At 46.1% G+C, this 25,208-nt stretch overlaps 1 protein-coding gene across 1 annotated transcript; it reads left to right on the top strand.

The window, feature by feature from the left end:
- LOC122548603 (potassium channel subfamily K member 1-like) lies at positions 1–22,700 on the top strand (the record flags this gene model as incomplete). Its single annotated transcript, XM_043687439.1, has 2 exons — positions 1–169; positions 22,273–22,700. Coding segments are annotated over 2 exons (597 nt in total), but the record flags the coding sequence as incomplete, so codon positions are not given.
- Between the last annotated feature and the right edge of the window lie 2,508 nt (positions 22,701–25,208).

Below are 25,208 nucleotides of genomic sequence, written 5' to 3'. Positions count from 1 at the left end.
TTTCTGCAGGATAACCCATGTCTGACCCCAAACAGCCTGGAACATTTCCTGGACCAGGTCCTAGAAGCCAACAATTACGGGGTGTCCGTGTTAAACAACAGCACTGGCAAGTGGAACTGGGACTTCACCTCTTCCCTCTTCTTCGCTGCCACTGTCCTCACAACTACAGGTAAAGCAGGGGCAGGTCCCAACTCCTCATTGCTTTGTTCAGCTATTGTACGCTGCACTTAAAATTTGTCTGCTGTTTACCTACTTTGTCAAATCAATAGGATTTGATGATGGCATTGTATATGTTCTGTGTGTATCTCTATAGAATATACGTGTGCAATATGTCTATAATTAGTGCATGTCTGTATGTGCCTGCACCAAATTCAAGGTTGACAGTGCATTACTAAATGGGTAGGAAGTGCTGTCCTACAAGCACGGATGTTAGAATCTGTTGTGTGCTGTCCTCTGATATGGGTGCAACAATTCCTGACATGCCACAAGGGAGTTTAGATTAGAGTAGATTCCCCTACAGTGTGGAAACAGGCCCTTCGGCCCAACCAGTCCACACCGACCCCCCCAAAGAGTAACCCACCCAGTCCCATTTCCCTCTGACTAATGCACCTAGCACTACGAGCAATTTAGCATGGCCAACTCACCTGACCTGCACATCTTTGGACTGTGGGAGGAAACTGGAGCACTCGGAGGAAACCCACATAGTCATGGGAAGAATGTGCAAACTCCACACAGACAGTCGCCTGAGGCTGGAATCAAACCCGGGTCCTTGGCGCTGTGAGGCAGCAGTGCTAACAACTGAGTCACTGTGAATTAGTTGAATCTGGGTGTGGAAACTTTCAAAGATGATGGTTTGAGGTACAATGGGCTGTCATGTGGGTGAGTGTGGGCTCACACTGGAAAAAAATCAACATGCATTTGTTAAATGTAGATCACATTGATCAAACTCACTGGAGTCTTTTGATAAGGTTGCAGGCAGAGTTGACAAAATGGCATGTTTGACGTGAGGTACGTGGACTCTCACAGGGTATTTCAGAAACCACCACAGAACAGCCTTGTCAGCAAAGCTGAAGGCGCTGTCAGGTATAATGTTATCAGAGTGACAGGAAGCAGAGACATGGTGAATGGTTGTTTGTCAGACTTGGTTGGTTTCTAGTGGGGTTCCCCTGGGGATGGTGTGAACCACTGCCTTTCTCAATCTATATTCATGAGCCAGGCTTGAGCACAAAGGGCACCATTTCAAAGTATATAATGCCACTAAACTTGGGAAGCACTGTGAATTACAAGCAGAAGAATAATCCACTGGTGACAGAGAGGAGGCTGTGGGTTACTGGTGGGATGGCGAGATGAAATTTACTCCAGGGGGCTGTGATTACCTCTTCTCAAACGTCCTCCCGAAATCAATGTAAAACATCAGGTACAATTCTGAAGGGGGCTACAGGAACAGGTGGATAAAACAAAGAAGTGTGGATGCTGGGGATCTGAAACAAAAAACAGAAATTGTTGGTGAATCTCAGCAGCTGTGGAGAGAAGATCTGTACTGTACCCTTGGCTGAAGGAGTGGTCAAGTGAGACCTCCACCCAGGCATTCTGCAGCAGAAATCTAGTGACAGAACAGTTCACTTTACAGAGCTAGGGAGCTCATCGAGGAGCCTGTTCCTCATTCATTCATTCATAGGAGTTGCTGGCTCGCCAGCAAGCTCAGCTAATCCATCCTGGATCAACTGCACAAGGTGGGCGGCAGCTGCTGCTCTGAACTACCATAGTCTATGACTGACCTCCAGCAACCCAAATCAGCTTCTGTTGTGCATTGCTTAGAGTCATGCCCCACAAAAAAGACAATAGTTATGGTTGCTGGAGAACTAAAATGAGAGAACACTTAGAGTCATAGACGTGCACATCACAGAAACAGACCCTTCGTCCAAGTTGTCCACGCCGACCAGATATCCTAAACTAATCTAGTCCCATTGGTCAGCATTTGGCCCATATCCCTCTAAACCTTTCCTATTCATATATCTATCCAGATGCTTTTTAAATGCTGTAATTGTACCAGCCTTCGTCACCTCCTCTGGCAGCTCTTTCCGTACTCTCACCACCCTCCGCATAAAAAAGATCCATTTTAAAATTTCTCCCTTCTCACCTTAAACCTATGCCCTCTCGTTTTACATATCCTGGGAAAAAAGACCTTGGCTATTCACCCTATCCATGCCCCTCGTGATTTTACAAACTTGTATCAGGTCACCCTTCAGCCTCTGAGGCTCCAGGGAAAACAGCCCCAGCCTATTCAACTTCTCCCTACAGCTCAAACCCTCTGGTCCCGGCAATATCCTTGTAAAGCTCTGCTGCACCTTTTCAAGTTGAACAATATCTTTCCGATAGCAGAGGGACCAGAAATAAATGAAGTATTCAAAGAAAACCTGTATTTCTTTAGGTCCAAAGAATGTCTTAAGGTGCTTTGCAGTCAGTGAAGTAGTTTTGAAGTGCAGTCACTGTTATAATGTAGAAAAATTGACAGCCAATTTGTACACAGCAAGCTCCCACAAACAGCAATGTGATTCATGACGAGATAATCTTCGTTAGTGGGGTTGATTGGAGGTTGAGTATTGATCCCCAAGGACACCAGAGTTAACTCCCCTGCTCTTCTTTGAAGCAGTGCTGCGGTATCTCTTACACCGACCTGTGAGGGCAAAATGGCACCTTGGGTTAACACGCAATCCAAAAGACAACGTCTCTGAGAGTTCATCAATAGTTCACACTGTACAGGAGGGGAGGTGACACTGAGACACCCAGAAACCTTTTATACAAGATAAAACTGAACGTATCAACCCCTCCCTTGCCACTCCTCTCGCTGAATAGATGAGACCATCAGTTCTTCACCTCAGCCACCTGTCATTGTGTGGGAGCCTCTGTAAGGAGGCTGCTGTTCACCCAGTATCTCCTCCCAGCTCACCACACGACTACGTAATCAATGCAATGAGCTAAGGATATCCACGTCTTGTTATTCTCGAGGCTATGGAAAAAACAGCAACTGGCATTTATATCGTACTTTCCTGTAACAATATCAGACCGGGATTAGATGCCGTGTCACACATATTAGAATTAGGGATGGGAAGCTTAGTTTAGACTCGAGGTAGGTTTTAAAGAACCCTCTTCAAGGGCAAAAGAGAGTTGTTGAGATTTAGACTGGGCTAGACCCTTGGCTGCTGAATACACAGTTGCCAATATCGTAAAGCAATGACATTTGGGGTTATTAGAGTGCAGCTATCTCAGGGGGTAAGGGGGCTGGAGGAGATCATTGATAGCCATGTTGAAAATTGTAAAATGTAGCTGTTGTCAGAACACGACTGAATGTAGGTCAGCGATGGTGGATACAGGCAGCTGAGCTTTGAATGAGCCAAAGTTTACAGGGTCGGGAGTGCAGTGCTGGAAAAGCACAGCAGGTCAGGCAGCAGCCGAGGAGCAGGAGAATCGATGTTTCGGGCATAAGCCCTTCATCAGGACATTCCTGATGAAGGGCTTATGCCTGAACGTTGATTGTACAGCTCCTTGGATACCGCCTGACCTGCTGTTCTTTTCCAGCACCACTCTGTTCGACTCTGACATTTCATCATCTGCAGTCCTCACTTTCTCCATATAAAGGAATGGGATTGTTGATGGTCAGGTTTGCTCATGGAAATGTGCCGCAGTGAAATAAACCTAAAGCTCCACGTAGTACATAAGATGACTAAGCAGTTTGTGGGTGAGGCCAGGAATTTTGGTTCAGACTCCTCCCGCTCTCCCTTTTGAGAGATGTCACCAGGATGGTTTCACCTTCCTCCCCAGACCCTGGCCTGACTCTGCACTCTCGCTCATTGCTGGCCTGGTCACTGCAGGTTTTACACAGCGTTGAAGCCAAACCAGACTGTGCAGAGACTGAGTGATGTCAGTGACAGTGACCCAAAGGGATCGGGATGATCAAAGGAAGCTGGGGCACTTCACAGGTATCAGCTCGACTCCTCTCCAATCATTAGAGTAAAAATGAATCTGCTTATTTGCAACATCTTCCACTTTAATAACTTCAATAACATCTTTGGATGTGAAATGCTTTCGGACATCCCGAAATGTAAAGATTTCCTTGCACTCAGGGCATCATTAAAGCTGACGCTGTCAAACTTAATGAATAGTTGGATTGTTTAAATTAGTAAATACCACCAGCCAAATTGGTATGTGTATTCGGTGTTAAATAAATACCTGCTGTATTAAATAACCAAACACAGATAAAGAGGCAGATAGCCAACTTAGTGGGGCATGACCATGTAACATGAGGGAGGTCTTTGTCCAAGCGGAGGACCCAGCCCTAATCCTGAGATTGTCGCTGGGGTGGCACGGTGGCTAGCACTGCTGCCTCACAGCGCCAGGGTCCCAGGTTCAATTCTAGCCTCGGATGGCTGTCTGTGTGGAGTTTGCACATTCTCCCCGTGTGTGTGGGTTTCCTCTGGTGAATTAGCCATGCTAAATTGTCCCATATTAGTCAGAGGGAAATGCGTCTGGGTGGGTTACTCTTCAGAGGGTCAGTGTGGACTTGTTGGGCCGAAGGGCCTGTTTCCACATTGGAGGTAATCTAAACCTTGTCACTATCTCATTCTGATAAAGACTGCTTCCCTTTGCAGCCACACCCCACTGAATCTCAGCATTTGCCTATCTTTATTGCTGTTTAAAGCACATTTGTTTAAAGGTAGGATACATACATTTTAAGGTTTCTATACAGAGGTTACTGATCAGAGTTCCACATGCTTCTTAAGCTTTGATCTGTCTTTGCCCAGGACACTTCAGATAAAGTGATATTGCTTCTTCAGGTAGGAACAGGTGAGGCAGTTGGATTTCTGTGCAAACAGGAAGTTTTCAGTGATCACACAGATCAGACAAGCAGTAGACCCTCACCTACCATACCAGCAACTGCTGTTTCCAGCCCTGGCTCATCTAAACCTGCTGCTGACTCCTTCCTACTAGAGAGCTGATAGCCAATCAGAGGCTGACAGCTCCTCATTTGGGTAGTTGTCATGGGTGGGGTCACTGAGTCACTTTGACTAAGAGCCTCCCCCATTCAAATGTTTGGACATTCTGTATAGTGACTGCTGCTGCATGCTAGCAACTGTGGGATGAGGCGTTGAAATAGAGGTTTCACAGAGAGGGAGAGCTGTAGGGACTGGAGGAGGTTACATAGAGAGGGAGGGTCGTAGGGACAGGAGGAGGTTAGAGGGAGAGTTGTAGGGACTGGAGGAGGTTACAGAGAGAGGGAGGGTCGCAGGGACTAGAGGAGGGTAAAGAGAGAGGGAGGGTTGCCGGGGCTAGAGGAAGTTACAGAGAGAGAGGGCTGTAGGAATTGGAGGAGGTTACAGAGAGACGGAGGGTCGCAGGGACTAGAGGTTAGATGGAGGGTTGTAAGGGTTGGAGAACATTACACAGGGTGGGTACTGAGGGAGTGCTGCACTGTCACAGAGTCAGTACTGAGGGAGTGCCGCACTGTCACAGGGTCAGTACTGAGGGAGTGCCGCACTGTCACAGGGTCAGTACTGAGGGAGTGCCGCACTGTCACGGGGTCAGTACTGAGAGAGTGCCGCACTGTCACGGGGTCAGTACTGAGGGAGTGCCGCACTGTCACGGGGTCAGTACTGAGGGAGTGCCGCACTGTCACGGGGTCAGTACTGAAGAGAGTGCCGCACTGTCACAGGGTCAGTACTGAAGAGAGTGCCGCACTGTCACGGGGTCAGTACTGAGAGAGTACAGCACTGTCACGGGGTCAGTACTGAGGGAGTGCCACTCTGTCGGAGGGTCAGTACTGAGGGTGTGCCCCACTGTCAGAGGGTCAGTTCTGAGGACTGCCGTAATGTTGGAGGTTACAGAGGGAGGGAGGGAGGGAGGGTTGTAGGGCCTGGAGGTGTTTACAGAGAAGTGGAGGGATTTAGAGACTGCAGGAGGTTACAGAGAGAGGGAGGGTGGGGAAATGTGGCGATGCTGTGAGAAGGTGTTCTGAGTTCTGTTAGAGCAGGAAGCCTGATCTTTGAACTTGCTCAGAGCTCCACTGAGATTCTGGATCAATGGTGCTGGAAGAGCACAGCAGTTCAGGCAGCATCGAGGAGCTTCAGCAAAATCAAAATCAACAAGGTAAAAACAATGACTGCAGATGCTGGAAACCAGATTCTGGGTCAATGGTGCTGGAAGAGCCCATTGTTGTCTGCGAATCTGGGAGCCCAGAGCTCCAACCTTTGTGTGGTCCCAGAGCCCACGGTGGAAAATCATGTTGTAGAAAAGGGAAGTGACAAGATTCACCAGGGAAACAAGGATGAGCCATTGTCAGCGTGGAAGCAATGGAGCGATGTTGACGGGGAACAGGCTGTGAATTAGAATTGAAGGGACAGTGTGTCAGGGGAGCTGAGGTCTGAGGATTGCAATGTGAGTGGCTGAGTGCTTGGCTGTTCTTGATAGTTGGCGGGTGGCACAGTGGTTAGCACTGCTGCCTCACAGCGCCAGAGACCCGGGTTCAATTCCCGCCTCAGGCAACTGTGTGGAGTTTGCACATTCTCCCCGTGTCTGCGTGGGTTTCCTCCGGGTGCTCCGGTTTCGTCCCACAGTCCAAAGATGTGCAGGTCAGGTGAATTGGCCATGCTAAATTGCCTGTAGTGTTAGGTGAAGGGGTAAATGTAGCAGAATGAGTCTGGGTGGGTTGCTGTGTGGAGGGTCGGTGTGGACTTGTTAGGCCGAAGGGCCTGTTTCCACACTGTAAGTAATCTAAAAAAAAATCTAAAAAGGTTTCTGTGGAATTATCAAAGAGCAGGGTTAAGGGAGGATGAACAGACTGTGCCCTTCAGCCTGTGAACTGAATATTACTGTCTGTCCTCCATCCTGCTCACAGAAACCAAAAACAAACTCCCAAGGGACATCTACAATATTGTTTGGAAATCATTTTGAAATGGAGCTGTTTGTGTTTCTCTCAGGTCAAGCTGCCCTTTCAGTGACCCAGTAAGTGCCCCAGCTGTCTGCCTGCCTCACACTCTCCTCTGTTAATCTCTCTCGCTCACCTTCACTCTGGCCCTCACTCTCCATCTGACTCTTGGGTGCTGCCAGCCAGTCCCCTCCTCATGGGAAGGTGGGGAACAGGCCTGATCCATTCTCCAGCACCTCTCTCCCTCTCCACCCTCTCTGGAGGGAAATTGGGATCCTGCTCTGCGGACCCTCTGGTCATGCCACGATGGCCCTGACACAGTGTGACACTGGGCCAAGGCCGTGTATGTGACAATAGGAGGTGTGTGTGTGTAGATATGCAATTCGGAGCTCAGAAATAGTTGATGGCAGTTAGCTGCTGAATGTGAGACAGAGACAGAGAGAGCAGGATTATTCAAGACAGGCTCATGGGCAAAAGAAACATGAAACCCAGACAGTATGGGTCGAGACTGCTTTACATGTCACACCCTAAATCTTCACCATTCCACTGACTACAGCTTTTCAATCTCAGTGAAAAAAAACAATTCGAACATTCACAGGTTACCTGTGTCACTTTCCAAATAACTGAGTATCTTGAGTCAGAATGGTGTAGGTTCAAATCCCTCTCCAAAGATTGGATCACAAATACCATGATGACTTCACTGCTGTGGGAGTGCCGCACTGTCAGAGGGTCAGTGCTGTGGGAGTGCCGCACTGTCGGAGGGTCAGTGCTGTGGGAGTGCCGCACTGTCGGAGGGTCAGTATTGAGGGAGTGCCGCACTGTCGGAGGGTCAGTATTGAGGGAGTGCCACACTGTCGGAGGGTCAGTATTGAGGGAGTGCCGCATTGTCGGAGGGTCAGTACTGAGGCAGTGCCGCACTGTCGGACGGTCAGTATTGAGGGAGTGCCGCACTGTCGGAGGGTCAGTACTGAGGCAGTGCCGCACTGTCGGAGGGTCAGTACTAACTGTACTGTCAGCAGTTCCCTCTTTTCTGTGAGATTAGATTACTTACAGTGTGGAAACAGGCTCTTCAGCCCAACAAGTCCACCCCAACCTGCTGAAGCACAACCCACCCAGACCCGTTCCCCTACATTTACCCCTTCACCTAACACTACAGGCAATTTAGCATGGCCAATTCACCTGACTTGCACATTTTTGGACTGTGGGAGGAAACCGGAGCACCTGGAGGAGAATGTGCAAACTCCACACAGACAGTCACCCGCAGCTGGAATCGAACCGAGGACCCTGGTGTTGTGAGGCAGCAGTGCTAACCACTGAGCCACCGTGCTGCCCACATGTTACATCAGAGGCTCCGTCAGCCCCTTCAAGTGGATGAAAAAGATCACACGGCCATTGTTTGGTGCGGAGCAATTCACCTTGGTGTCCTGACTAATATTTATCCTTCAATGCAAATCTATAAAGAACCACAATATCTGGCCATTATTTCATTGTTTTTGTCGGAGCTTGCGGTGTGTAAATTGGGTTCCACAATTTCTTCCTCACTGCAGGGACTACGTTTTTTTTTAAAATTACTTCATTGGCTGTCATGACTTGGAGGTGCTGGTGTTGGACTGAGGTGGACAAAGTTAAAAAGCACACAACACCAGGTTATAGTCCAACAGGTTTATTTGAAAGTATTGGTGCTTCCAAGTAAATGTGTTGTTCTATAACCTGGTGTTGTGTGCTTTTTAACTTCATTGGCTGTGATGTGCTTTAGGATGTCCTGAGGTGGGATCAGGCACTACTATATCAATGCAAGTTCTGCAGTCCTGCTTGTTCAATTTAGAAATCTGTTTAGGTGAACTTAATCCCAAAAGGGGGGTGCTGGGCCAAGTCAGTGATTTGTTTCAGTTTGACAGCAGCCTGTGATATTGACCTATTTTCAGCAGCACCCCTGCCGAGGGAGAACTGTTCATTCATTCACATCTTGTTGGAGCTGCTGCAATCATTCCTCCTGTGAGAGCAATGGGGGGGGGGCATCCGAGAATTAATAACCTCGACAGCACTACATGTCAGGTTGTCAGAACGAGAAGCATTGGGCTGAGAGGATACTGATTGAAAGAGGTCCTTATATCTTCAGAGACAGGGAATTAGTTTTAACCTTGTTTGGCAGCAACTCTCTCCCCTCCCCCATCCCCTAGTTCTTCAACCCTGTCATGTTCCACACAGAGAGAAAGGGACAGACACTGCTCAGAATTTCCTCCCAATCCTCCAGTAGGGAGCTTCACTTGATGAGTGCTGGACACCCCACAGAGGAGCAGAGCCAAGATATCTTCCCCAGCTCTCAGTACTGACTGAGTTCAAGCTGCAGCCATATTGAACTGAATTTAATTCTGTTCCAATCTGGGGAAAGTTTGCTTTTATTTAACATGCTAGTATGTCCAAGGGGGTGGGGGTGGTCCAGAATGATTCACTACTAAACTCTCTGCTTGTTCTAACTGAGTCAAATGGCTCCCGCCATTTTGTGCACAACAGCCTGCAGACCTGAATGACCCAGTGAAGTGGGTAAAGGGATAAATATTGGTCAAAATGCAAGGACAAACTGTCCAACCTTTTTTGAATGGTGTCAGGGAGGTTTCAACATGTCATCCAGGCTGACTGTCCTCTTGCAGTACCAAGGGAGCACTGCACTGTCAGAGGTGCCGTGTTTTGGGGTAAGATGCTAAACTGAGGCCCTGTTTGCTATCACAGGATGGAAATGATTCCTCAACCACTATTTTGAGGAAGAGCAGAGGAGTTCTTGCTGTGTCCTGAATTCTGAACACAAAGAAGGTTATCTATTCATTGTCTCGGTGCAATTGGTGGGATCTCATTGTGGCCAAATTGGCTGCTGGCTTTCCTACTCCATTTTAAACAGTAGTTCTCTGGCTGCAGGTTACTCTGTGACACTGTTCTGTGAGGTACAAGTCCTAAATTGATTTGGAACACAGGGACCTCTATTCCAATGAAAACAACAGAATGAACATTATTTTTGAACTAAGTATTAACTGAGCTCTAAAACCCGGCTCCAAACAGATCAACAGCCCATGTCACAGTAATATAACACAGTAGCGTCTAAAATAATTCATTCTTAACAGAAAACCAAAGAACTGCGGCTACAGGAAGTCAGAAACAAAATCAGAAATTGCAGGAAAAACTCAGCAGGTCAGGCAGCATCTGTGGAGAGAAAACAGAGTTAATGTTTCGCTTGCAATGACCCTTCTTCAGAATTAATTCTTATTAATTAATTCTTAATAATTAATTCTTACACAACTCTTCAGGCATCTCAGCATTCCAACTCTGTCTCACTCATGATAGGGTGGTTTAGGATAAAAACAGACCAGGGGCTCCCTTCATTATCTACAGCCACCATCTGATAATCGCATCATCCTGTGACTAGTCACAGTCACTAGTCACTCTCTGTCAGTGTGTTGCTAATAGACTTGTCAGGAGCTGAGGAAGTCCTCTGTGATGGAAAGCTTGGGATTCTGGAAGTTTACAGTCAACTGGTCCTCCTAAACATGGACCATATCCCATGTTTTACCTCATACATTCAGAATAACTTGGAATCCCCTTTCAGAAATCCATGGAACTAACATTTGAATGAATCAATATGAACTTCTGCCAGCATCTCCCTGGACAGTGTGTCCCATAGACTGGCCACTCACTTACTGGAACACTTCTAGAATGGTCATCTCCAGTAACCTAGACATCCTATCGTACCACATGCCTGGGGAATCTCGTTATGCTGTAAGTCACTGGGAGTATGACTCTTCCTCCACTAGCTGGAGTCTGGTCCCAAGTCATGTTAATCCCCAGGACTCCATTTACAATATTTCTATCCTGGCTCCTGCCTGAATCAAGCAGGAATGAGGGAATGTCCTGTGGGAAATTGCAGATGAAATGGACAATTTCCTAACCATTGCAATCTTTTAGACTAGAATAGATAGATATATTTGATTTTGCAACTGTAATAAATGCTTGTTGTATAAATGCCTCAATAAAATAAGAATTTCTCAGACACGCTTCACAGCCACCAACTCTGAGATTTACAAAAGGTCAGTTTCACATTCATGCCAATCATGTCCACGATGTTGGCACTTTGGCTCAGTGGTTAGCACTGCTGCCTCACAGCGCCAGATATCTGGGTTCGATTCCAGCTCTGAGTGACTGTGTGGAGTTTGCACATTCTCCCTGTGTCTGTGTGGGTTTCCTCCCACAATCCAAAGATGTGCAGGTTAGGTGGATTGGCCATAGTGTTCAGGGATGTGTAGGTTAGGTGCATTAGTCAGGGATAAATGTAGAGTAATAGGTTCAGGGAATGGGTCTGGGTGAATTACTCTTCGGAGGGTTGGTGTGGACTTGTTGGGCCAAAAGGCCTGTTTCCACACTGTCGGGGTTCTGTGATTCAGCCCTTCCCAGACATTGCCAATTGGCTCGGTGTAATCTAGGGCTAATCTTCTTGGCACCCCTGCATGGGAGAAGACTGTTCGGGACAATTAGAGAAAAGGATCATGATTTTTGAGAAATTTTCTTTGATTTGCTTCATTGTTTATTAGAAGTATTAGGGACTGTTTTTCATTCATTTATGGGATGTAAGCATTTATTGTCTATCTCTAGCTGCCCAGTCAAATGTCAACCATAGTGCATTTGGTCTGGAGTCCCATGTCTGCCAGACCAGGTAAGGGAGGAAATCTGTCATCCTTAAACAACATCAGTGAAAAATGGGATTTTACATCAGTCACCATTAGGGTGGCTTTTTATTCCAAATGTTTATATTCTTTCATGGTGTGCTTTGAGCCCCTGCACCCAGAACTTTAACTTGGGACTCTGGATTGCGTATGTATTTGCATTACCATCAGACCACCAGCGCCTCATCACAATTAAGACTAGCCCACTCAGGTGTTGGAGAACCTGTCCACTTTCCAAATGTTTAAACACTTCCAAGGTTGCTGGTTTAGATAACCAGTGAGGAGAGAATGTGGAAATGGGGAATTTGGAGACCGAAAGATCAAACCTCCAGGAATCCGACTAAATAGCAACCCTCAAGTCCCATTCCCTAACTGACCACTTCCTGCTGCTGTATAAAATCATTTCTCTTGTAATGGGCAGTGTGACATGCCTGAAAACTAGACTGGGAAATGAATGCACTGCTCATACAAGAATTCCGTTGTACAAGACTAGTCAGTGTACAAGATTAGTCAGACTAGTATGCCTGATCCCTGAGTTCTACTGCTTTTTCCTACTGGCTGTCCCATGCAGAGCAGCAAGAAATTCATTCAGGGAAACTCCAGTAATTTGACTATAGTGCGGGATTTATTGGGAATCAGGAGAGCCAGGCGACATCTGTGTCTAACCTCCTCTCGCCCTGCAGCCCTCAGAGATCTCCCTCCCTCCCCCTCCGCTAAGTCTGGCCTCCTCAACATTCTCAGTATTCAGTCTTCAGCTGCCAAATCCCTAAGCTCTGGAATTTTTCCCTAGACCTGTCTGTGTGTCTCTCCTGCTTTCCAATGGTCCTTATGAAAACTAATCTCTTTCATCAAGCATGAGGACACTTGTTTATGGTGCTGAAATTCAGTTTTTGTCTGATAACAATTCTGTATTGTGCTTGGGAGCATTTTTGCCCTGTTAAAGGTGTTATACAAATAAAATTACTTGTTGCCTTCCTGTCAGTACCTGTTTTGAAATTATAAACTCAAGAACATTCCTTTTCATCACCATTTGACTATTACAGATCTCCTATGATATTCCTCCACTTAAAACAGGGAGGGGGTTTGAACCCTGGTATTAGGTCAAATTGTCCTCTATGTTATTAGCCATGATCTCAATAATGGGGCAGCAGATGTGATGGGCTGATTGGCCTGCTTCTGGTCTTATGCTGTTGTCTATCAGCCATATCTGTCAGTCAGAATGTTGTGGGTTCATGTCCGGTATCTAGACTGACGCATCACTGCAGTACTCAGGTGCTAGCTCTTGAATGATACATTACATTGGAACCTTCAAATCAATGTTTTAAAAAAAAACTCATAACGGTATTTGCAAACTCCAAGTCCATTCTCCCTGGTGTTCTGGGCTGATACTTATTCCTCAACCAATATCATTAAAATAGACGATCTCATCGTTATCGCTCTGTGGGATCTTACTTTGCATAACTTGCAAATTTCAGCTGGATGTCATTATTTTGAAGATGACCAAGGGAGTCCCCCTGATATCCTGCCAATATTCATCCCTCAACCAGTAAACATAAAGAAGGCAGAATGACTCCTGCTCATCCCTCAGACTGTCTGAGGGAGAGAGAGCGATGTGTTGTATATTCCATGTATCTACAGTCCATGGTAGGGGTCACAGGTTTGGGAGGAGCTAACTAAGGAACCTTGAGTTACTATAGTGCGTCTTGTTGATGATACACACCGATACCAGTCCACATTGTGATGGAGGGAGGGGATTTTAAAGGTGGTGGATATGTTGAATGTTTGTAGATGTGTTGTCAATCCAGCGGGGAGGAAGTGAGGACTGCAGATGCTGGGGATCAGAGCTGAAAATGTGTTGCTGGAAAAGCGCAGCAGGTCAGGCAGCATCAAAGGAGCAGGAGAATCGACGTCTCGGGCATAAGCCCTACTTCAGGCTTATGTCCGAAACATTGATTCTCCTGTTCCTTGGATGCTGCCTGACCTGCTGCGCTTTTCCAGCAACACATTTTTCAGCTGTCAATCCAGCGGACTGCTTTGTTCTGGAAGGTGTCAAGCTTCTTGAGTTAAGTTGGAGCTGCACCCATCCAGGCAAAAGTGAAATATTCCATCACACTCCTCCTTTGTGCCATGTAGGTGTTGGATGGGCTATGGGATGTCAGAAGATGAGTAACTCGCTGCAGGATTCCTAATCTCTGACCTGTTATTGTGGCCACTGTGTTTGTCCAGCAGAGTTTCTGGTCAATGATAAGCCCCTGGGTGTTGGTAATGTGCAATTCAGTGAGGATGACACCATTGAATGTCAAGTGGCTGTGGTTGGATTGTCTTGTTGGAGATGGTCATTGCCTGGTACATGTGTGGTACAAGTGTTATTGCCATTCATCAGCCCAAGCCTGAATATTGTCCAGGTCTTGCTGCATTTGGACATGAGCTGCTTCAGTATTATTTAACCCTTTAAGCCCTGGTATCATTCTGATTTAACCCTTTAAACGCTATTCAATTCGAGTTGTCGTCTTGTCTGTTGCAATCATGTTCTAACCACTGCCCCACGCTATCAGGAATGTTCTAGAGTAGACACAGTTCATTCGGCCCATCAAGTGTCTCCCAGCCATTGTGGTATTCAGGTTGTTGCAGACAGGACTGTATAAAGTTATGCTGTTAATCATTAGCAACTTCTCATTTCCCAAGTCACATTACGGAGGATTACAGAGGCACTGATGATGACGATTGCACCTCATTAAGTGCAGTTTCGGCCTCTGGATAAAGCTATCTAGAACTACACTTTACTGAATTGTTACTTAGCAATTTCTGATTTCAGTTTGATATTTCCATTACATTGGGGCACAGAAACATTGAGCACACGTGGAAGCTATTCCCACCTATTTCCTACATTAGTACAAATAACCACCCTTCACAAAGTGTATCTTGCAACACAGTGCTTTGGAAATCCTGAGGGTGCTCAAAGGTATTACATAACTGCAAGTGCTTTACTGGTCAGAGATATGGTTCACTCACTCTGGGCTGGGCAGTCAACCCCAATAATACTGGAAACAGAAATTGATGGAAATACTCAGCAAGTCTTGCAGCATTGATGGAGAGAAATCAGAGTAAACTTTCCAGGTCCAGTGACTCCTCTTCAGAACTCCAATAATGTTTCTTCACTCAATAAAGAAGGTGGTAGAAAGAAGGCAGAACGACTCCTGCTCATCCCTCAGACTGTCTGAGGGAGAAAGGGCAATGTGTTGTATATTATCTACTTCAGATCTTTGCAGAGATGACACTCATTTCTATGTATGTAACAGCTTTATTTGCAATGTTTTAAAATGTCTGCTCCATGCTTCAAGTCTACCTTTCAATTCTTTTTCCAGCTTGTTAACTTCTGTCTGAGCTCATACCTATGCCTAACCCCAGGCAGCATCAATAGTAAACAGACAAGGATAATCAAACACAGAACAGCTGAACCATAGAGAGAGCAAGCTTTGATCTGGCCTCGTTCCCAATCTTTAACCAGGTTAATTCAAGAATTTTATACAAAACTGTTCAGAAAGTACACACCGACATTTAGGACAGAGATGAGGAGAAACGTCTTCACCCAGAGAGTGGTGGCTGTGTGGAATGCTCTGCCCCAGAGGGCAGTGGAGGCCCACTCTCTGGATTCATTTAAGAAAGAGTTGGATAGAGCTCTCAAATATAGTGGAATCAAGGGTTATGGAGATAAGGCAGGAACAGGATACTGATTAGGAATGATCAGCCATGATCATGTTGAATGGAGTTGCAGGCTCGAAGAGCTGAATGGCCTACCCCTGCACATATTGTCTATTGTCATTTGTACACATATAAACACAAATGTCATTGCATGTGCACACGAACACACTCATAGGGGACATAATGTTCAAGTACACACCTATTTAAATGGTTACTGATGAACACATACATGTGTAAATATTTAAGTACATAAAAATATTCCTGGTGCGTCATGTAAATTGTACATTCATTTTTACCTCCACCTTCTTTACACCATCAGCCGATGGCGAATAAATCATTCCTCATTGTTTAAATAATTTGTGCTGGGTTAGTGCCAGAAAGGTCCAACATTTCTTTCTGAAAATCCAGTCACACCTGTCCCAGTTGCCAAGTACATCAGCCATTGCCTTTCAGGGCGTGGCAGCTTTCCTCTGTGAATGGTTCGTACTGCACAGAAACAGACCCTTCGGTCCAACCAGTCCACGCCAACCATGTTCCCAAACCAAACTAGTCCCATCTGCCTGTGTTTGGCCTATATTCCTCCAAACCTTTGCTGTTCAAGTATTTATCCAAATGTTTTTTAAACATTGTTACTGTACCCACATCCCCCACTTTGTATGGAAATTCATTCCAAGTGCAAGCCACTCTCTGTGGAAACAACGTTGCCCCTCGTATCTTTTTTAAATCTTTCTACTCTCACCTTAAAAATATCTCCCTTAGTTTTGAACTCACCAGTGCTAGGGAAATCACTCATGTCATTCACCCATATTCACTGGCACTTCCCTTCTGATGGCCATCAACATTAACATTCCCCCATCTATTCACCGACCACTCCCCCAAAAGCTAGTGGGCAACTCCCAAGTCACATCCTTTCTCCCTTTGTTGAGTTAGGAATACTCAACAGGCACGCTGTGCACAGCAAGATCCCATGCACAGCAAGTGAACAAATACACAGATTTTAAATTCTTCTGGTGATGTTGGCCGATTGAGTTGAGGCGGGCGGGGGGGGTAAATGTTTGCTTGGAGCACCAAGGAAGGACGCAGGGGTTATGGAAACACAAAAGGCAGTGTTTACCCTTTTCTGCCTTTCGAGGAGAAGTCATCGGAGATGGGCAAGGAGAATATAGGTGCCCATTTCCCCACCCCTCCCATTTCAAACCTTCTGCAGAGACCACATTCTGCCCTTCCCCCACACTGCTCACCCCACAATCACTTTCAACCCTCTGTGTAAGACAGGTATGATCCAAACAGATCATAGATCAAACAGGTCATTGATCCTCTAGAATGAGAGTGTGGCACCTACTCTTCCCTTCCTTAACTCGCAATTACCGTTTTCCAATCCCAATACCACCTCCTCCACAAATCCCCCTCCCCCAAACCTAATCCTCTTCTTTTTCCCTCAGTCCCCCCTCCCCTAATTCCCCTTTCTCCTAATTTCCTACTCCCCTTTCCATGGTTTGGGTTCCCAAATGGGACTGAATCACCCTTAAGGTCTCATCTCATGAACTCCAGGCCATCGAAGGACCCATGACTCTTTGCCATTGGTCAGCTGACAGGTCCACCCTTTAGACACTACCTTTCACTGGCCAATCAGAAAGTGAACAGACTCTGTAAACCAATGCCCTGTCAAATGACCTTTTTTTTATTGTAGCTCGCGGTTGTTTTTAATCACAGATGAGTTGAACACCCTTTCCAGTCTCCCTCTGCTGTGTCCCAATGTTTCCTGTTTAACTCTTGAACATACCAGACCAATCCTGCAATATTCCTAGCCTCCGGTAATAGGGTCTGCTTTAATATTTCATTAAATTGGGAACCCTCATTTCATCCGTGTCTGTCACACTCTTTACCCACTCCACCTCTCTATCTCTTTCACACTTTCCTTTACCCTGTCCTCCTCTGTCTCTTTCACACTCTCCCCTTTACCCTCTCCTCCTCTGGATTACTCTCACTCTCTTTATGCTCTCCTCTTCCGTCTCTCATTTCTCCCGGGACCAAGTTATTTCCACTGACTTACCCTGAGGTCGAACGAACCATTTTACCCACACGGCACTTACTTAGTTCATCATCAGGTACATTTAAAGCTGAAAGTGATTACTATGAAAGGTTGAAACTTTATTGCTGGAACAGCACAGCAGGTCAGGCAGCATCCAGGGAACAGGAGATTCGACGTTTCGGGCACAGGCCCTTCTTCACTCCTTACTATGAAAGGAACTGGCCATTTTCTGTTCTGCTGCTGAGACGTTTTAAGTTTATAGCCAATGGTTGAGTACTTCCGTGTATCTAACCTTCAATCAGATTTGACACACTGTAATTGGCCATCCATTAAGAAAGAGCTTACATGTACACTGTTCCTTGGCCAAGCTTAAGTTGACCCAATGCTCTTCAAAGCCGATGCATTATTTATAAAACTGTAGTCTGTCCAATAGGTCAGCACACCCATAGTCTTTGAAGCTGAACATAGCAACATATAAAACATGACTGACACCAGCTGCTCAGACTGTGAATCAAACAGGGTCAAGAAGAGAATTTACATAGCACCTTTCATTACAGCAGGATACCTTTACAGCCAATGAAGTCCTTTATTTGGTGTGTAGTCACTGTCGTGAAGTTGGAAACGTAGGGCCCAATTTACACGCAGAAAGCTCCCTCAAACAGCAAAGAGAGAATCTGTTTCTAAGGGGAGGGTTGAGGGATAAAGTTGGTCTATACAAGTTCTTGACAAATTTGGCTGCCCGCTGGAGCTGCTCAATGTGATCTCCTCTGTATGAAACATGATTGGTGTCAGAGCATTGGAATCCTTTGAGATTCACCGGATTCCCAGCACATCAGAACGGACAGGCTGCTATTCGGTTTTGCTCACCTGAAGTCCAGGACAATGATGGACCAAGTCCTCAGAGTTTTGTGATACACCGATGATATAGTATACTGGCGAGCACAACAGCAAATGGGCAGATTCTCTCAAATGTAAAGAGTTTGGTTTCCACATCAGCCTCAGGAATGTTGTCATATCACCGTCTAGCAGCATTGACAATGTGACACCAGATGATGCAACAGTTTCACATACCTAGGTTCTGCAATCACTAGCAATCTGTCATTTCGATGCTGAAATCAGCACACTTCGCCAAGCCTGTGCACTCAATGTATTCCTTGACAATAGTGAAGCCTGGACAACATATGCTAGATCAGAGAAAAAGCTGAACAGGTTCCACGTTCATTGTCTCAGACAGATCTGCTTGGCATCTTTTGGCATTGCAAAGTCTCTAACTCTGATCCTGGAGTGCATAAATTCCATCCGCATATACTCATTACAAAGCGAGCAACATACCTGCTGGCTCAGTGACGTCCTTCAGGTGGATAAGATATCACACCATAAGATGTCGCACACAAAGAATCTTTGTACAAAATGAACTGTTCACAGGTGGTTACCTTGGCACCCCTACTGCTGTTACAGCGACACCTACAATTGGGATATGAACACTGGGAACATTGACACTGAACGCTGGAAAGCATCTGTTGATGACTGCCACCTCTGAAAGCTGACTGTTTGGAAGGGCATTAGAAAAGGCGAGCTGAAAGAAAAAAAACACAGCTGGCCAAGAAGAGTTCGAGAGAAAAGAGAGGCCAACAAATGGTACATTTGGCAGCCCATTGCAGCAGAGGTTACTACGTCAGAGTTGGAGGGGAGCGGACGGTGGGGTGGAGTCTCCTAAGCCACGCTAGATGATGCCTAACACAGTTGATCACCACGACACGAACCAGTTTATTACAAGATGGAACACTGCCAGTATAACATTGGGCAGGACAATGCCTTGCTCTGATAGATTTGTTTCCATCTGCCTCAGAGGGTATATGAGACCACTGTCAAAAACAGTACCTCAGACAACATATTACTCCCTGAGCTTTGAACAGAACAATCAGCTTGGAGTCCACATCAGTCAGTCTGTATATTAAGAAGGGCTTTATTCCTGAAGAAGGGCTTATGCCCGAAACGTCGATTCTCCTGTTCCCTGGATGCTGCCTGACCTGCTGCGCTTTTCCAGCAACACATTTCCAGCTCTGATCTCCAGCATCAGCAGACCTCACTTTCTCCTCCAGTCTGTATATTAACTCCAGTTTGATCTTCACAATGAGTACAGCAGGAGGTTTGCTAATAGAGTCATAGTGTCGTACAGCATGAAAACAGACCCTTCGGTCCAACTCGTCCACACCAACCATGTCCCTAAACTAAACTAGTCCCAATTGCCTGCATTTGGCCCATTATCCCTCCAAACCTTTGGTATTCATGTATTTATCCAAATGTCTTTTAAACACATCCACCACTCCTTCTGACAGTTCATTCCATACACAAACCACCGTGTAAAATTGTTGTCCCTCATGTCATTTTTAAAACTTTTTCCTCTCACCTTAAAAATATGCCCCTAGTTTAGAACTCCCCAATCCCAATCCTAGGGAAGAGACCTTTGTGATTCATTTTATCTACACCCTTCGTGATTTTATAAACCAGAGTAAGGTCACCACAATCTGCTCTGCTCCAGTGAAGGAGTCAAGCTGACTGGACAGGTGACCAAAAGTTTGGACAAAGAGGGAGATTTTGAAAGAAGGGTGAGGGGGTTCCAGAGTTTTAGGGCCCAAGATGCTTGAGAGCAAGGTTTCCACCGGTGGAACAATTCAACTCGGGATTGACAAAAGGCCAAATTTCTCGGAGCACAGAGATTTTGGAAGTCTATGGAACTGGAGCAGGTTAGAGATAGATGAAAATTACAGAGAGAGAGAGAGAGAGGCTGTGAGGGGAACTGAAAACATGGGAGATGAGAGTTGTTACTGGATTTTGGTATGAACAAGTAGTGGTTATTTCTGTGTTTGGTACGTTCACAAAGATGACAATATTGGCTCTAAGTTGTAATTGTTCTAAATTTAAGTACTGATAAGATGGAGGGCTCATTTTATTCTGATGGGAGTTTTCTTGGAAAGGAATGTGGAGTGCTGGAGTGGTAAAGGTACAGTTGTATATCGAGCACAGACAATGTGCGTTGGTGTACTGTAGGAGTGGGATTGATTCCTTAATGGGGCCCAGGTCACTTAGATAATTAGGTAAAAACAATGACTGCAGATGCTGGAAACCAGATTCTGGATCAGTGGTGCTGGAAGAGCACAGCAATTCAGGCAGCATCCGAGGACAAGCAAAATCGACGTTTCGGGCAAAAGCCCTTCATCAGGAATAAAGGCCTTGACTTAGATAATTATCCAGCCCCCTGATGTCATCTCCAGCACTTGTCACCCCGACTCCTCTGCTCTTGGGGTCGAAGGTCATGGGGTTCAAAAAAAACCTGAGCGTTGTTCGGCAGGAGTGCCACACTGTCAGACATCTCCCATGTGAAGAGTTGAACCTAGCTTCGCTCTTCTCCCTGACCCAGCATTTCAAAGGAGAGCAGAGGAATTCCTTACAAGGTGTTCTGGTCAATGGCTGCCCCTTGACCAATGCGACACATTATCTGGACGATATCAGGTTGCTGATTGTGGGATCTTGTTGAGCACAAGTCCACTCTAGCATTACAGAAAAGGATAGTGCTTAATTTGCTATCGATACATTGGGGTATCCTGTGGTTGTGAATGGTGTTACAGGAGGCAGCCTAGAATGACAGTCAAAGATCACACAAAGGTCAGAACAAGTGACAAGACCTGAAGGGGGTGATTTTCAAGGGGTGATGGGGGTGGCCTGGTACAGCATCATATCTCCTAGTGTTGAAAGAGCTCAGTTTGCACAAACATGGCCATCCGACAGCAGCATGGTTGTCCTGGTTACCATGGTGGCCAGTCCACTGGTCTAACCCTTCCTCATCAGCAGCAAACCACCCTCCCGATCCCCCACAATCAAATGTTGGACCCCCTTCATCCTCTGTTCCCAGGCCTTTGGACTTGCTGCAAGTGTTTCCTGGGTGTAAACGGCACTGCCAGGAATCCCCTTTCTTTGCCTATTTTCCTGGGTTACCAATGACTGTGGTGGTCAGGATACTGGGACAGTAAGGGTCTTGGAATCTCAACCTTGAGGTGCTGGAGAGAAGGGCAGTGTTGGAAAGTGCTGCTGGAGGGGGAGGGCCTGATGTTGGAGCCTGGAAATCCTGACTAGCATCTCGGGATTGAGTAGTGGGGCAAGGGGAGATTGTGCAGCCCTGGGTAATAGTTGATAGTTGTGTAAAAGGAGCAGGTGTGACGATGCTGTAAGTTTAAGAGATTATTTTGTCCTGGTTTCTTTTAAGAGAGAGAGTGAACGAGAGGTCACTACTCAAGACAATTTGAGTGAAAGGCTTGGGAAGTGTTTTTAATAGTCTGAGTGGGTCTGGCCAGCTCTCACAGATTAGGATTTCTGGGTGTTGGTTTTTCAACAGCATCAGAGCTACTGGGGTCTCAACAGAGTTGGGAGCTTCAGTGAATTGCTCCTTGTTGCTACTTTCTCTGAGTTTTCTCTTGATGTGTTTTCGCCTCCTGGATGGGAGAACTGCTTGTGAGAATCTATATCGGGGTGCGCTTATGGGATGTGACTATATTGGAACAGTTAATTAGTAATAGTTACTGTATCTATTATTCTGTTAAGTTTTCCAATAGGGCTAAGTTATGCTAAATTCATCTTTCTTTGGTTGTATTTAACTATAGTACTTAAATAAATTGTGTTTTGCTCAAAGCTGATTAATTTGACCAGTTTCATTGCATCTGGAACACAGCACTTTACATTTGCCTTTAACATAAGAAAATGTTAGGGTCTAGGCTACCACCTTGAAGTATTTTGAGGGGGTCTGGTCTACTTCATAACACAGTAGATGCCCCATTCCCATCTGGTGGGTGCAGCTGCCCTCTGATTGGATGGCCACCCGGAGTTATGGACATGTTCTTTTGTTGTTGCAGGTTACGGTCACACGGTGCCTCTCTCCGATGGTGGCAAGGCTTTCTGCATCATTTACTCACTGCTGGGGATTCCCTTTACACTGCTGGTCCTCACCTCCATTGTCCAGCGGCTCATGGTCCATGTGAGCAGGCGGCCAGTCCAGTACATCCACACTCGCTGGGGTTATGCCGAGCAAACCGTCGCACTGGTCCACGCCGTGATCCTGGGGCTAATCGTCACCTCCTGCTTCTTCTTCATCCCGGCGGCCATCTTCTCTGCCCTGGAAAAGGACTGGAACTTTCTGGAATCCATTTACTTTTGCTTCATCTCCCTCAGCACTATTGGCCTGGGAGACTATGTTCCTGGGGAGGTGCGCCATCAGCAGTTCCGTGAGCTGTACAAGCTGGGAATAACCGGTGAGTATGGGCAGCTGACATATTGTGGATAGCTGGTCTCACCCAGAGCCTGCAAAGAGACCTTAAAGATCTGGTGGTATCAATAATTAACACCCAGACCTTCCCTCCACAAAACCTGAGTTCAATGCTGATGGGTTTCAATCATTCATCATTGCTACAGGCACCAGAGTGCTGCACTGTCAGAGGATCAGTACTGAGGGAGTGCTGCACTGTCAGAGGATCAGTACTGAGGGAGTGCCGCACTGTCAGAGGGTCAGTACCGAGGGAATGCTGCACTGTTACAGGGTCAATACTGAAGGAGTGCCGCACTGTTGGAGAGTCAGTAGTGAGGGAGTGCCGTACTGTCAGAGGGTCTGTACTGAGGGAGTACCGCACTGTCGGAGTGTCAGCACTGAGGGAGTACCACACTATCAGAGGGTTAGTACTGAGGGAGTGCCACACTGTCAGAGGGTCAGTACTGAGAGAGTACCACACTGTCGGAGGGTCAGTTCTGAGGGAGTGCCACACTGTCAGAGGGTCAGTGCTGAGGGAATGCCACACTGTTGGAGGGTCAGCACTGAGGGAGTGCTGCGCTTTTGGAAGTACTGTCTTTCTGATCTGGCATTCAGCACTGTCGGAGGGTCAGTTCTGAGGGAGTGCCACACTGTCAGAGGGTCAGTGCTGTGGGAATGCCACACTGTTGGAGGGTCAGCACTGAGGGAGTGCCACTCTGTTGGAGGGTCAGTACTGAGGGAGTGCTGCGCTTTTGGAAGTACTGTCTTTCTGATCTGGCATTCAGCCAAAGTTCCGTTTGCTCTTTGAAGTTTAAGTGAAATATCTAATCAAAGAGAGTTGATCATTAATAAAGATGGAATGTGAGTGCATTAAAGGGAGATATGCAGCTCATCATGCCCGTTTCAGATTATGAATGATCAACCTGATTCACCTAATCTCTGTTGTTTCTGGGCAACCCTGTACATTTCCTGCTTCCAACCTCATTGTCTGAGCAAACAAAGTGAAAATGACAGCAAAGATCAGGTAGCCAGAGCCTGTCAATCACACTGAGGTTCAGGGGTTTCAGCTCTGGATGTTTGTGCTCTTAGCCAAGCCTCCGTCCTGTTGTCTGTGCTCTGAGCCAATTCCCATTAGATTGTTGAAACTCCTAAGGCCTTGTCCAATTGACAGCCCTCAATCAGTTTCACAATGTTTGTTTACACAGTGTCTTGTTGTCTCGGGTTTGAGACTTCCAAGTGTCTGAATGATTGCCATTCTTCTTGTCCCTCCCAGAAGGAACTTTTAATCATCGAGAAGTTATGAATGAATCGCCTTTTTAAAGCTTTTATTTTAATGCATCCAAAGACCACTACAGGTTCATTGCTTCTACACAGTATATCGTGGATGAATGCAAATATAAGTGACATACTTTGACGTGGAGGAGGAAGGATCAGAGGTTCTGCTGATGAGGCTGGAGGAATAGCTAAAGGCTCCTGTGCAGTGTGTAAATTGATTGTAACCAGTTAAGGCTGAGTGGCCTGTTTCAGTGCTGTCCATCGATGTAATGCTAGTCTAATGTCTCCTGGGTGGTACTGAACTTCTTGTGGATGCGCTCATCCAAGGGGAAGCTGCTTTGTGTTAAGGGCTTCGATGGAGAGGAATTTGTGAAGTGTGTAGAAGACAATTTTCTGATTCAGTATGTGGATGGACTGACTAGAGAAGGTGCAAAACCTGGTCTCCAGCATCTGTAGTCATTGGTTTTACCAAGGTGCAAAACCTGGCCTACTCTTGGGAAAGGGCAGGTGGCTGAGGTGTCAGTGGGGGAGCGACCATAATTCTATTAGATTTAAAATAGTGATGGAAAAGGATAGACTGGATCGATAGGCCAAAGTTCAAAATTGGAGGAAGGCCAATTTTGACGGTATTAGGCAAGAACTTTCAAAAGCTGATTGGGGGCAGATGTTCGCAGGATGGCAGGGAAGTGGGAAGCCTTCAGAAATGAGATAATGAGAGTCCAGCGACAGTATATTCCTGTCAGGGTGAAAGGAAAGGCTGGTAGGTATAGGGAATGCTGGATGACTAAAGAAATTGAGGTTTTTGTCAAGGCAAAAAAGGAAGCATATGTCAGGTATAGACAGGATAGATCGAGTGAATCCCTTAAAGATATAAAGGCAGTAGGAGTATACTTAAGAGGGAAATCAGGAGCGCAAAAAGGGGACATGAAACAGCTTTGGCAAATAGAGTTAAGGAGAATCCAAAGGGATTCTCCAAATACATTAAGGACAAAATGGTAACTAAGGAGAGAATAGGGCCTGTTAAAGATCAGTAAGGCAGCCTTTGTGTGGAACCACAGGAGATGGAGGAGATGCTAAATTAGTATTTTGCGTAGTGTTTACTGTGGAAAGGGACATGAAAGCTAGAGAACATGGGGAAATAGATAGTGACAACTTGAAAAATGTCCATATTATAGGAGAGGAAGGGCTGGATATCTTAAAATGTATAATGGTGGATAAATTCCCAACACCTGATCAGGCGTACCCCTGAACCTTGTGGGAAGCTAGGAAGTG

Source organism: Chiloscyllium plagiosum, chromosome 3 (genome assembly GCF_004010195.1).
Source record: "Chiloscyllium plagiosum isolate BGI_BamShark_2017 chromosome 3, ASM401019v2, whole genome shotgun sequence".
In the NCBI taxonomy this organism is placed as follows: Eukaryota; Metazoa; Chordata; class Chondrichthyes; order Orectolobiformes; family Hemiscylliidae; genus Chiloscyllium; species Chiloscyllium plagiosum.
Note: the sequence above shows the minus strand (reverse complement) of the source record. Positions and strands in the feature narration are given on the sequence as shown.